This window comes from Larus michahellis, chromosome 6, assembly GCF_964199755.1.
Source record: "Larus michahellis chromosome 6, bLarMic1.1, whole genome shotgun sequence".
NCBI classification, from domain to species: domain Eukaryota; kingdom Metazoa; phylum Chordata; class Aves; order Charadriiformes; family Laridae; genus Larus; species Larus michahellis.
In genome coordinates this window covers 40,874,280-40,887,409 of record NC_133901.1, presented here as the reverse complement: position 1 = coordinate 40,887,409, position 13,130 = coordinate 40,874,280, and the positions used below count along the sequence as shown (strand labels likewise).

Sequence of the window (13,130 nt, the reverse complement as noted above, 5' to 3'; positions counted from 1 at the left end):
GCTTATAAACCAGCGGGATAAGCAGGAAGTATTTCCACCAATTTCTCCAAGTCTGTTTATTGTGAGAGTATTTTTCCTGTGACTGATATTAATAGCGTGCATATAATTTTCACATTTCCTTATTTGACTTTTTTTTTGTTTTAATGTGGTTAGAAGTAACATATTCATGAACTGCAATGAAAAATCACTACTGCTTGAAATCGAGAATTTTACGTGTTTGGCTAAGATGTTGCAGTTGCTAGGAACCAGTGTGCAAAGCTCTACCAAATTTAATGTTGTAATAGCCATTTATTATGACCCATTTTTAATTGTGGTAGCAAATAAAATAGGATATGTTCGGGTTTTCCTATTGTTATTACTTTTGGACTAGCAACCTTTGAATTTGAATTGCCATTTTATCCTGCAGGAATAAATGTACCTTTTAATATAAGTGTTTACTTGGATGGATTCTTTTTAATTTTTTTCATTTTATTAATCTACTTTTTTTAAATTGGTGTGCGAACTGATCTAAAGATGTAAAATTTGTTTTTGTAAAAGGTAGAGCCACCCAACTAGATCAAACACTATATTCACTTCAAAATCTGTATCACAGTGATGAGACTAGTGTTAAAATGGAGAGGAAGAAAAAAAAAAAGGTATTGGTAGTGTAATAAAGATAAGCCAGTAGATTTATTTTGTTTTTCTGAGCAATTCCCTAGCTTTTTACGGTGATGAAGTGTTTAGTCAAAGGAGAGAGGTAATTGGTTTTGTAAGAACAGGATACTAAAGCCTATCAATTAAAACAATGAGTAAGTCGGATGTCTTGTCAGAATTAACTTAAAATTTCCTGGTACTAATTGTGTTAGTGACTTTGGTAAAGCTTTTTTTTTGGGGGGGGGGGGTGGTGTTGGTGTTGTTTTTCCCCGCAGCCAGAGTGATGGAAATCCCGACAGCAGGCAGGGTGGGTGAGAGAACTGCAGAGACTGAATACTCTTTAAAAAAATCTGTGCCGGAGCACACGTGTTTGCTTCAGGCATCTTTATCACTAAGTATTTTTTAACACAATTTTTTAGAATGAACTTAAAAATTGCTCAAATTCAAAATCTGCTGTATCCCTAGTATGATTAGAGACTCGCATCCTTCCTCCCTATAACATTAGTTATACGCGTGTCAGGGCAGAAGCTCAGCGGCAGAGCTGCTGGGAGCTGATAACCTGGCAGCTGCAGCGCCAGGGACTGAATCCCCCCACCCATCCATTGCCTTCATTACAAAGCTGTTGTAGCAAGGGGAAGGATATCACTGCCCCTTCTCCTAGCTTTTTAGAAAGAAAAGAGGGAGTCCTACCACTTAGTTATAAAAAAGAGCCTTGGGACTTATTCCCAGGAGTCATCCAGCAGTCAGGCTCTGGAAGGAGACAGGCATTTCAGGGGGAAAAAAATCATCCTCACTTAGCTTGCAGATAGGGTAAATCACTGTCTGCATGTGGCTGTCTCTCTCACAGGTGATAAGCCCAGATCACCAGCTTAAACTGTTTTCTAACTTGTAGAGAGTTAGTGTTAAGTCTCAGTTTTCCCACATGGCTGTGAGGAAGTGACTAGGGATATCCCTAGATAACCTGGTAGATAAACGCTGGACTTCAGGAAAGGGGGCTGATTCTTTCCTTCTGTACCTAAGAGAGCATAAATGAATGGTTCATTCCTTACGATACCTTTTCTGTTGGCAAATATATAAAATATATTCAGCATATTTAGGGTGCATATAGTGTTGTTATTTAAAACTGTTGTCATGATATCTGTGCAGGAGATTTGTATTGGTATTAGCATGTAAAGATTAGAATTCTAATAAGACTGTCTTTTTCTCAATGCAATTTGCATGCCTCCCCCTTTTTTTAAAAAGATAGAAGTATGATTATTCCCATGTAATAGGAAATGAGGCTCAGATATTTAGCAAAACTAGGACTAGAACCTGGGTGTGCCGAGTTCCCACAGTGTGTCCTAGGAGCAGAGCTGGCAAAGGAATGGATAAGATCAAATGGCAGAAAGCTGAAAATTGAAAGCTGCTGCTTTGGCAATGAAAAGGGACTGCAAAGTAGGCAGCTCCTCCCAAAAAGGAGAAGAGGTAGTGTGACTCGTATACCTTCCTGCTTCCTTATTCAGTGCGTCCAGGTTGTTCTTGGAAGTTATTGCCGTCTAGGTACCTTTAGAGTTGTCTGGTAAGTGCTGGTGGTGGAGCAGCCATCTGCCACTGCAGAATCCCGGCCGGCACATTACCTCCTTTGCATTTCTTTGGGGGCTCAGCCAGGAACGAGAGCTGGGCAGGAAAGAGATGAAAGGAAAGAATCGAAAATCCCCAGAGTGATTTCAACATGCACATTTGAACATTTTTTCCTGACGTCAGTATTGCAACCTTAAAAAAAAATAATGCTTATAAAGAGAACAACAGATTAGAGTTATGAAAAGCATCGTATCTGCCCCTCCCTCCCACCTGTGCAAGAGAAAACCCTCTATTTAAGGTGCTTGTGGGTAATCTGCCCTTTTCTGGTACAGTTAGAAGAGTTTCCTGATGCCCAGCTGTAAGGTAGGGCTTTGGTGCATGGGGGCAATGAGGCTCTTACCGTTACATGAAAAACTGCCAAAAGTAATGGGGGCAAAACCCACCACCGGTTGTGGGCAGAGAGATTTGACCCAGGGGGAGGCAGTTTTTACCATTGCCAAAGAAAAGATGACAGGAAGACTAATGATTGTAGCTGCAGCAGCTGCTGACTGCTTTAGCGTTAGCAAATACAGTCCAGCGGGACGCCTTGGCAATGTCGTTCCAGGGTGTCAGCTTTAAACGTCATTTGAGGTTTCTTTTCTTTTTCCTTGTACTTTTTCTCTATCTTTTATATATTATTTATTTCAGAGCACACAACTGAGTCCTTTACAGATAAAGTTTTCTCCCAGCTGTTTCTTGATTTAAATGAGAATTAGCAAAAAAAAAAATGAATCGTGACAGCAAAATCTTACCCTTGATTATCAGTCGATCACATTTCAGTTCTTGTAATATCACAAGCTGCAATTTTACAGTTACTCTGCAATGTGTTGAATTTTTTTCTGTTGAAGTTTGGTTTGGAAGATATCAACAGCGATATAGGTGGACTGATTGATCACAGATAGAATTTTGTTTGGTTACACTGACTGAAGGAAAACGATGGCAGTGAGAGCACAAGGAGATCTTAAATTAAGATATCCTTGTGGTTGGTAGCATGTCTTTCCCTGCTTGCAGACTTAAGCACAAATGGCCCTAGTCCGAATTATGTATTTGGGCTATATATAATAGTATCAGTCTATAGTCACTTGTAACCAATAGTAAACTCATAGGTGCCAGTTACACCGTAGCTGTTAGAGCAGAGCATAGAGCATTGTCCTCTGTTCACTTTGCTGCACCAGAAGACTGTGAGAAGTAACTGAGAGTTACACAGAAGAGCCGGGGGCTGGGGATTACATTACAAAAACAAGGAAGGAGGGGGCGGTGGAGTGATTTGGTTGCACTGCTGACCTGTGTGTTATTTTGTCTTTGTGTTTCCATCAGGATGTACCCACTAAATTGGTGGCCAAAGCTGTTCCTTTGCCTATGACAGTCCGCGGGCACTGGTTCTTGAGCCCAAGAACAGAATACACAGTGGCAGTGCAGACAGCATCAAAGCAAGTTGATGGCGATTATGTTGTTTCTGAGTGGAGTGAAATCATCGAGTTTTGCACAGCAGGTAATATTGCTGAGGAACCATGCATGCACCACAGGACCTATGCAACTAACGCTAGCTCTGCTGCATGAGTCGGGGAGCCATCTACCAGTGCCAGCTGGGCCAGTAGGGTTACAGTAGTCACACCTGGGAACTGGAATTCTACCCTTCAGGCTTTGTGTGCGCTCAGGTTTGGTGTGTTAATGAGAGGAGGGAGGCAGCTGGAGCGCCCCTTTGTTCTGCAACCCCAAAGGGCTGTGCCTGGCACGATTGCTTGTCCCAGGAAAGGAGAGCGGTGAACCAAAGTGGAGCGGGGCCGCTTGTGGACCTGTTGCTGGCTACTAGCACCTGTGGAGAGACGAGAGAGTGGCAGCTCCCTAACAGAGAGCTTGCTTAAGGCGTTCTGCTGCTCTCCCTTTCTGCATGCTGCAGAGCCTGAGCACCACCAACGCCCTCTCTCGAGCCTGTCATTGATGTATCAGTCTCCTCCTTTGGATGTCTGTCACCTAGTGCAAATGTGGTTGCCTGTGTGAAAGCCGAGCGCTGAAGTGAGCTCTGTGTGTGACTCCCATCTTGGTTGAGAGGCAGTTTAGGCTGGGTCCCAAGCAAGCTTTTTTAGTTACGTGAAGTGTTACTGGCTCACAACCAGGTACGTTGTAGCAAACAGTTTATCAAATGACAAAGTCTGGGAAGGCAATTCTCAGCTCCTCTGCAGGCCCAAATACAAGGAAACATAGGAAATCCTGAGCTGAAAGTTGTGGTAGGCTGGCAGGGTATTCCTGGGGAAGGGAGTGGGTAGAATCAAACATGCACATTCCTGCCATGCGTCCGTTGCCACTGTTGGAAACGGCTGCTGGGCTATATAGTTTCCGTATAGCTGCTGCACGATGTGAGGTATGTAACTGAGGCTCTCTTCCCAATTTTAAGTCTGCGCATCTGCGTAGCTTTTGGAGAGTATTGTAGTTTTTCCTGCTTCCCATACTAGCAGATTGTCTTTTCTTTACAGATTATTCAAAAGTTCACCTAACACAGCTATTGGAAAAAGCTGAAGTGATTGCAGGCCGTATGCTTAAACTGTCTGTTTTTTATCGGAATCAGCACAAAGAATACTTCGATTATATCAGGTAAGAAAGTAAGCATATGCAAAATTGTTTGGCAAATTAAGGGAGTAATGAAAATAAGTAAATGGAGGCAGCTGTGCTACAGCTAGAGCAGAATGTCTGTATGCTTTATTACCAGTTCAGAAGAAGGGGAAAAAAAAAAAAAATACAACTAATTCTTCCACCTTGCTTAACTCAGCACTTCCATTAGGCAATAAAAGTTTGTGTTTTGAAGCAGAAACTGAAGTATGCACGGGGTCTCCAGCCTGATTAAAGTGGCTGTTATCATAACAGAGTGTTTAGTAGCCAAATGCTTCTATTGTACTAAGAAATTCAGAGTGAGATGTCTGATAGAAGTGCACAACTGCGTGCATAGGCATTTCCCTGCATATAAGAGTTCCACTTCAAGTATTTGCTCTCCACGTACAACCGCCCCATTTCTGTGCCCAAATATAGCAACTGGGGCTCTGCAAACCAAATGCGATTTACAGGTCGTGTGGGAGGGAGAGGGGATGATGTTTAGACAATTTTACAACACTGTGCTTCAGTTGGCATGAATAAATGGGATAGCTGGAGGTAGGTTCCTTATTCCTGTTGGAGACCCAGTGTGCCTTTGCACATGCAACGGGAAGTGTTATTACAATAGAAAAGAATAATTTTCAATAGAAGCAGTCGAAGCTCATGTACTGACTGAGGAGGAGCAACCAGCATGCAGAGGTAACCTTGCGCTGTTAGGAGAACACGGATGGGAGGTAAGCGGTGTGTCGACATCTGTTTCATCGCTGTGTCAGAAGGGCGGCAGCACTGACTGTGCTTCTTTAACGTGTGTTGAGGGACGGGGCTGCTGCTGTGCCACAGAATTCCAGTTTTATGTGGGTGTCACACTAGTACCCGTCTAGAACTAGAAGTTTTTTAAAACTGGTGAATTAAAAAAATACTCGAGGGAATCCAACTCCAAGGAGTTTCCACCACCCTTGGAAATGTTCCCACTTTGTAGTGAGTATGACTATCTGCTTGATTCCAGGAGTGTCTTGTATGTTCCAGAGCACAGGGTTTGCTCTTTCCCTTCTGTGTTTTGGAAGAATTATTTTATTGCTGCAAAACTCAATGGAGATAGAGAATGAATTGCAGTTGTCGCAGCTCTTTGAGGACCTCGTAAATCTCTGGGGCCATCCTGGACTAGGTACCACAGAAGGGAAGTGCCTGTGGCAGTTCTGGTTCTCATATAGTTTTGTTTTCAGCCATAGAATCATAGTGCACCTGCCTTGGTGTTCATAGAGCTTTGAAAATTGCCACTGAGGTGCGTTTATAGCTGTGGGTTTGGCCTTGTTCTGCCAAATGTGACGCTGATTGCAGTGTATCTTTTCACCTCCTTCCTGTTATGTGCTTTCTTGGTTTGATACAAAGAGAAACTCGTTAGTTTTCCCTTCTGTTAGTGAGTTAAAGAGACAAATAGCTGTGTTTTACCGGGTCGGTATGAATCTAGAATACTTGTAACTGATAGTCACCTTTTCTGATCAGGGATGTACTAATATGGTCATGTGGGCTAGTCCTTCCACTGTACCCATAACATAGAATGTTATGTTAAAAACCCTAACCACATGCTTCCTTTTAGGAAAAACTTCTTGTCACACCATGCCTGCAAATGGCCTCTGTGGTGTCATAACTAGTAAATAAGCTTGGAAAAGCTTGTAGAGTAGCTCTAGTAGCATTGGCAAATGAGCAACTGCCACGCTGCTGAAGCAGCAACCCCTAAATGTAGGGTTTGAAGCGTGAGCGTGTGAGCGGTGTTCATGACACTGCTGCTTACCTCGGCTGGGAGCGCCATAAAGCATGTTACATCCCCGGGAAGAGTGACCTATAATTAGCCTAATTGGCCACTGGATGTCAGTATCTTGCCACAGAAATGGAACTGCGAGAATCCTGGCTTTTCAGGTGTCAGAGCTGGTCGTTATTCAAGCTGATTTATTTTTTTCTTCCTAGTAGTCGTTTCAGTCATAAAAAACCCATTGTACCCCACCCCACTCAATGTCTTGTGAAATAGGGCTTGAGACAATAACTATGTTATTGTGTTTGAATGACCCAGAAAACTTTTGAAATTTATTTTAGAGTCAAATTAAGATATGCTGCTGAGGAGATTAGAAATAATGAAAAAACCACAGCTGGAGACATTGCTCAGTTGATCAGCACTGTTTTGTATGTATACACAGAATTTGTTTGCTTTGTCTGCTACCTCACGCTTTAACCAAGTAAAACCTTCTCCCGCACAGCACCATTTTACCTGGCGCTGTTGCAAGTTAGAAGCAGGGAGAGAACAGTCTCTCTTGGCTAGCTTCCCTTCCTCAAAAAAAAAACCAACCCAAAGGTGGGGGAAGAAAGAAAGAAAAAAGAGTAAAGGTAAAGCAAGAGGAGGATGTAAGACTCTCCGGCCCCACAGCCTCATGCGTTTTTAATCTGTCAATGTGCATAAAGGCATTTTTCTAAGGGTGCCTAGTAAATCTGGTGTTTTGCAGGACTTACTTACAAAAGGGAATGTTTCCTTTTCTGGCATCCCACGGTTGCAGGTGCAGACAGAGCCAAGCTGTCACCAGCGCTTCAGAGAGGCGTGGGGCACAAGTTCTGGGGAACATCCTGCTCGATGTAAAATCTCAGGTGCTAAGGGAGGATTAGATGGGGTGTTTTGGACTGTTCTCCTAAATGTAGCAGCCTAATGCTGCTGAGTGCAATTTGGGATTTGGGGTTTTTAAAAATCCACTTGTTACATTGAACGTTTCTTTTCACTGGAAACAAATGGAGCTCAAATGGAGCTCAGCTTGCAAAAAAAAAAAAAAGGAGTTAGTCTTGTACATTTTTTTCCCCTTAGGACTAGTGACTGCAGAAGCTGGATACCAACCAAAGTGGAAACTAACCAAATTGCCTAATACTCTGTGCCCAGCTCTGCTCTGATTGAAGTCAGCAGTAGACAAATTAGACCTGAAATTATCATCTGGGGGGGGAAAAAAAAAAAAACCCATGGCAGACAGTACATTCCTTCCTATAAGCTCTCTGAAAAACATCGTTCAGAAATAACTTTCACTGGCAGTTTTCTACATGAAATATATACTGCCTATGCTAAAAATACATATTAACAAGCAGTATATTCCGCATATTGAGACTGACTTGCAATTTTCAACGTGTGATTAAACTAAAATGTGTTTATTGTTAGAATTGTAGTGGAAGGCTGAATTAATCAGCTAATTAAAGACATTGGCGGTTTGGGGGCTTTTTTGTTTGTGCTGTTCTTTGCCTGCATATGATACCCACACAGCTCGCAGCTGACAGAGAAGCCAGACTGGAAAAGCAGGTTTTTCCCTTGAGCAGGAGTTATTCTGGGTCTTTCTGAGCCTGGTGTCACTTGATTTTCTTGGTCCTAAGATCATGACACTAACCAGTTTTCAGTTTAACGGTTTTCCTTTGTGTCCCTTCAGTACTGCTACCAAACAGCACGATGTCCTAACTTTCCACTTTTTCCATTAACACGTGTTATAAAATAAACAATACCAGTCATTCGTTTGTAGAGAGCATCACGGGAATGCCATGCAGCCCTCTGTTAAAGATAACAGTGGCAGCCATGGCTCTCCGATCAGCGGGAAGCTGGAAGGCATCTTCTTTAGCTGCAACACTGAGTTTAACACTGGGAAGCCACCACAAGATTCACCTTATGGAAGATACAGGTTTGAGATTGCAGCTGAAAAACTCTTCAACCCAAACACTAACTTGTACTTTGGAGACTTCTACTGCATGTACACAGCCTACCACTACGTCATTCTCGTTATCGCCCCTGTTGGATCACCAGGAGACGAATTCTGTAAGCAGCGCCTTCCTCAACTAAATATAAAAGATAATAAATTTCTGACCTGCGATGAAGAAGATGGTGTCATGGTTTACCATCATGCCCAGGATGTTATTTTGGAGGTAATTTACACTGATCCTGTGGATCTCTCCCTCGGCACAGTTGCGGAAATTACCGGTCACCAACTAATGAGCTTGTCTACTGCAAACGCAAAGAAAGATCCCAGCTGCAAGACCTGCAATATCAGTGTTGGACGTTAAAACTTCCCTCGTTACTTAGGAGCCTTCAAACCTCTGTTGCCCATTTCCATAGTCAGACGTTTTTGTCAGAAGCATGCACATGCCGCTGTCACCAAAAGCAAACACGAGTCTTCAAAATCTCCAATAGCGTTTTTAGTATTCTTCTCTCCCTCCTTCCCTTCTGTTCCCCCGATGCTTCAAATGATTAGAAGTCCTGGATTACTTTCTGGCAACCATTTATACCTAGATGCTGCAAAAATTGTTTTCTGTTTCTTGCCAAACATAACAAAATCCTATATAAACTGCTTTAGCAAAATAAAAATAACGGCTTTTAAATGGTGTTTAAATATGCATTCATTTTAACTACTGAACAAATACTGGGATAACTCCAAACAGCATGAAAGGTTGTAATTGCAGCATGATTTAAATTTCAAAGCCTAGAAATGTCAGCACTTCCAACGTGTTGTTTGACAGTGTTATTTATGTTATTTATATTAGCTAACTGAAAACAGAAACTGTGTCTCGACATAATAAATATAATAGAAAAATATTTTATTTGTACTGTTGTATAAAATATTATACAATCATATAGAATATATAGATTACATTTTAATATCAATTGTATACATATGTCATGAAATCATTTTCCCTTATCAAAGATGTAGTTTGTAAACTTCAAATAGCTCTGTATCTGTTCCTGTTGCTCTAGATGACTTTAATTAAAACAGATTTACGAAGGAGACCATTTCTGATTCATAAAAGTTAAGTTATAAATTACTAAGTCAGTACACTGAAACAGCAAACCTCTGAGAAATAAAAAATTCCTTTTCTAGTGTTCATACTTTTTCCTCCAAGCTACTTGAAAACGTGTACGTCTTCAAAATCATGCCGAGCCATTACATACGATAGAAATACAAACACGGTTGGTACAGAATAGGCTTCATAAAATGAAAATCTTCTTACCAAGATAGAAAACAGGTTGCTTATACTACGTGGTCAATACAAAATGACAGTTAAAGCAAAACACTAAATGTGACTCAACTGATTCAAGTCCCTTTTCTTTTATTTTTCTTCCTTCCTTTATGTCTGGGCTAGGTATTTCCCAGAATCGCTGCTTTTCATTTCTAGTACAAAAAACAGTGATAATCCTCCTGTTAATAGTCCTCTTTTCACACAAATGGTCTATCACAAATAGTGAAAAAAATCTCCTTAATATTACGAAGTGTGGTGCTCTGAAAGTTAAGAAAGATGCATAATTCCAATGGAAAAATATCTTTTTTTTATAATCTTATTTTCCGTAAACAAGAAGTCTAACATTCCTCACCCAGATAACTGTGACACTCGATTATATACCATGTACTTTATCTATCCAAAATAACTCAGCATAATGCAATAATCTAGTCTTGTTTTAATATATATATATGTGGCAATTTATAACACAAGAAATACTTTGACATTTTACAAAGTGCATGCGTCTAAACGAGCTTTGGTAGTTAGAAAAGCAAAAGTTATAGCGTCAGGCAAAATAAAGTGCAAGGTTTAATACAGAAATAAAAATTAGCATGTAGTCGATCTATTTACTGAATTTTAAATACCATGAGCCAGGTCCTGTGAACCAGAGTGGAAAAGACAGCAGCCACTACATTTGTTTTATCTCTTCCCAGTATATTGTATCCATTTTGTTTTGCCAAACACTTTCGTTTCTAAAAAAACCCAATAGTTCTATTTGGCAGTCATGTTGCAGCCTTTATTTATTTATTTATTTATTTTTGCATAGGCAATATCACTTTGCTCTACTCCCAGAATTTTAGACCAAATCCTGGCACTGGTTCTTTGTGTGCACCTTTGAAGCTACCGGAATTGGACGGCAACTCTGTCTGGAAAGATATAGCGCCTTCATGAGTTTTTCCTTCATTTATTTTATGCTCATGTTTCTTTTAATCTAGTGAATCAGCATGTTGAGAAACAACATTAATAGTTAATTATAGTGCATGTTAATTCTGGAAAGAAATGTGTGGTACATCGTCACGTACTAAAAACCTGGAGAGCATTTCCTCACGCTTCTTAAAACTAAGAGCTGGTCAAACTGAAGATGTACAATACTTCAGCATCCCCTTAATGTCTAACATTCTCACAGTGCACTTCAAGGCTTTTTCAACAGGAAAAAATATATACTATAGTCCACTCACCCGTGCTTAATATTCTTGCATATTGCTGTCCTCGCTCATCCCAGCTAGTACAATTGGTAAAGTGCATCAAAAATCTCAGTGTGTCAAATAATTGTGCAGCAGACCAAGACCTGTAAAATTACTGCCTCTTTTTCATTATTTGTTTTTTTTTTGCTAGAGAACAATACCACGGCAATCCATTCCCTTCAGATTGTTTTGGAAATATCATGCTTACTGATGAGAACCTCCAAGAGCCTGATTTTGGCTTTCGTGTGCTTGTATTCAGAGTATTCCTCGGCCATTGGCACCCGATCTTCTTTTTGAGGACTCCTACGAAAAGCAAATAAAAGTGCTATCACTTTTATGATTAAGAGGAGACATAGTCTTTAAAATTAATTCTGTAACAACTAATGAGGATTGGGTTGGATTATTATTTTTCTTCCTAACTGTAGGTAACTAAAGACAATTTGACAGGACGAAAAGCTCTAATAGACTGAAATAACAGGTTTTAAAATATTGACTTTTTATATACCAGGTAATTTTCATTCTTGTCAGCTATGCAAGCATAACTACTTCATTCTAAAATATGCAGAGAAGTTACTACACAGGGCTTTGAAAACTGCTAGCAGAGTACTGCATGCCCATATCCTCCGTGGTTTTCACCAAGCAAGTTTGCTAAATGAAGGGAGGGGATAAATAGAGTGAAAAATAGCCAGCATTTATCTATGGGTGAAAGGAGCTCTGGCTTCTGTTTCTACATCTGGCCTTTTAAAAATGGCCCAGCTGCCAAGTGTAACCCCTGCACTCTTTAGCAGCCTCCCTTCAGCTCTGGAAACAGGGTTTATACCCATTGCAGGCACATCCTGAAAGATCCCCAGATCTGGATCGTCCTCACGGATGCTCACATCCTGGGGGAATTAAGCATGGAGATGGACATCTCCACAGAGCCCAGACCCCTCCATGGTATCTCCCAGTCCCTGTCCCCAGTCCCAGAAGCTGCAGCTCCTTTGGCCTGCTCACCCAAGAGTACCCCCCCAGCAGAAACACACTCATCTGCACAGGAGCCCAAAGGGGAGGAGGAGAGGGCTTTTTGTTGAGCTGGTTATTTACCTTCCTGTCTGTTTATAGAATTGTTCCTCAAACTCTCTCAGAGCTTTGCGAAGCCTCTTCTTATCTGCTCTTGTTTCTCTGAGATGTTCAAGCAGAACGGGCCTGTAAAAGAGAGACAAGAACATGAACCCCACCCCCCCCAAGTGCTTGGAAGTACTGTAAGAGCTGTGGCTTTGGGTAATAAGCAGCCTGCTGCTATGGGCCATGGCAGGCACTGCTCTCGGTGACCCGAGACAGTCCACTGCATCCCTCCCACTAGGGATATAACTGGCTGTACCATCACCCACAAGAAGCAGTATATTCTCACCCCTCTAATAAGGTGAAGGCAGAGACTCTGGAAAACATGGGAGGAAAAGCTTTCAGGATTGAGTCTTGCTAGAGGGTCTTAATTCTGTGTGGAATTAATGGAGTTGACAGGGCTCAGCATCTCACAGGAAATGCTTTGCCTCTCTGTCACTGAATAAAGTCAACATCCAGCCCTACTCCTAAAAGCAGCTGTTACCAAATATTACTGTGATATGGTGGAAATGCTAGTGGTACCCAGAACCAAGAAATTTTTTTTTGAAGGCCTTGTTTTAGCTGGTATTTGGAGAAAAAGGTTTTTTAAGCATAAAAAGACTTCTGTTATGACATCTGCAGCTGTTTGTTCGGTTTGTTTTTTACTATAATAACAAAATGCACAGAAATACCTTCACAGCATTTGTGAGCAGACTGTTGCATACATAGTTGAGTTACATGGAAAACCAAGACATTTTTATTTACGCTCAATTTTGGTAGAGCCTAGTCAACTTCATTCATGCATCTAAGAGCTGCCACTTAAAACACAAGAAGAAGATACCATCCCATAAGCTATGACAACAGATCTGTTCCTAGAATGCATATGCAACAAGTTTCAGAGATGAGTGATAACAGGGCATGTGCATCTTGAGATTCGTTATCTCATGCAACCTGAGATTCTTCACTACAACTCAGGAGGAGGGC

General features: G+C 41.2%; 2 protein-coding genes across 11 annotated transcripts in view; one reads left to right on the top strand and one right to left on the bottom strand.

Moving 5' to 3' along the window:
• PHYHIPL (phytanoyl-CoA 2-hydroxylase interacting protein like) overlaps window positions 1-9,421 on the top strand; it is a 134,116-nt gene extending 124,695 nt beyond the window's left edge. For all 3 annotated transcript variants that reach the window (XM_074590416.1, XM_074590415.1, XM_074590414.1), the window contains exons 3-5: window positions 3,550-3,724; window positions 4,707-4,824; window positions 8,358-9,421. In XM_074590416.1, coding sequence (XP_074446517.1) covers window positions 3,550-3,724; window positions 4,707-4,824; window positions 8,358-8,892 — 828 coding nt within the window. In that variant the 3' untranslated portion in view covers window positions 8,893-9,421. The remainder of the gene's footprint in view (window positions 1-3,549; window positions 3,725-4,706; window positions 4,825-8,357) is intronic.
• Window positions 9,422-9,953: 532 nt separating this feature from the next.
• Window positions 9,954-13,130, bottom strand: part of FAM13C (family with sequence similarity 13 member C) — a 133,532-nt gene continuing 130,355 nt past the window's right edge. For all 8 annotated transcript variants that reach the window (XM_074590406.1, XM_074590408.1, XM_074590409.1 and 5 more), the window contains 2 exons: window positions 12,150-12,251; window positions 9,954-11,369 (listed from right to left, as the gene is read on the bottom strand). In XM_074590406.1, coding sequence (XP_074446507.1) covers window positions 11,246-11,369; window positions 12,150-12,251 — 226 coding nt within the window. In that variant the 3' untranslated portion in view covers window positions 9,954-11,245. The remainder of the gene's footprint in view (window positions 11,370-12,149; window positions 12,252-13,130) is intronic.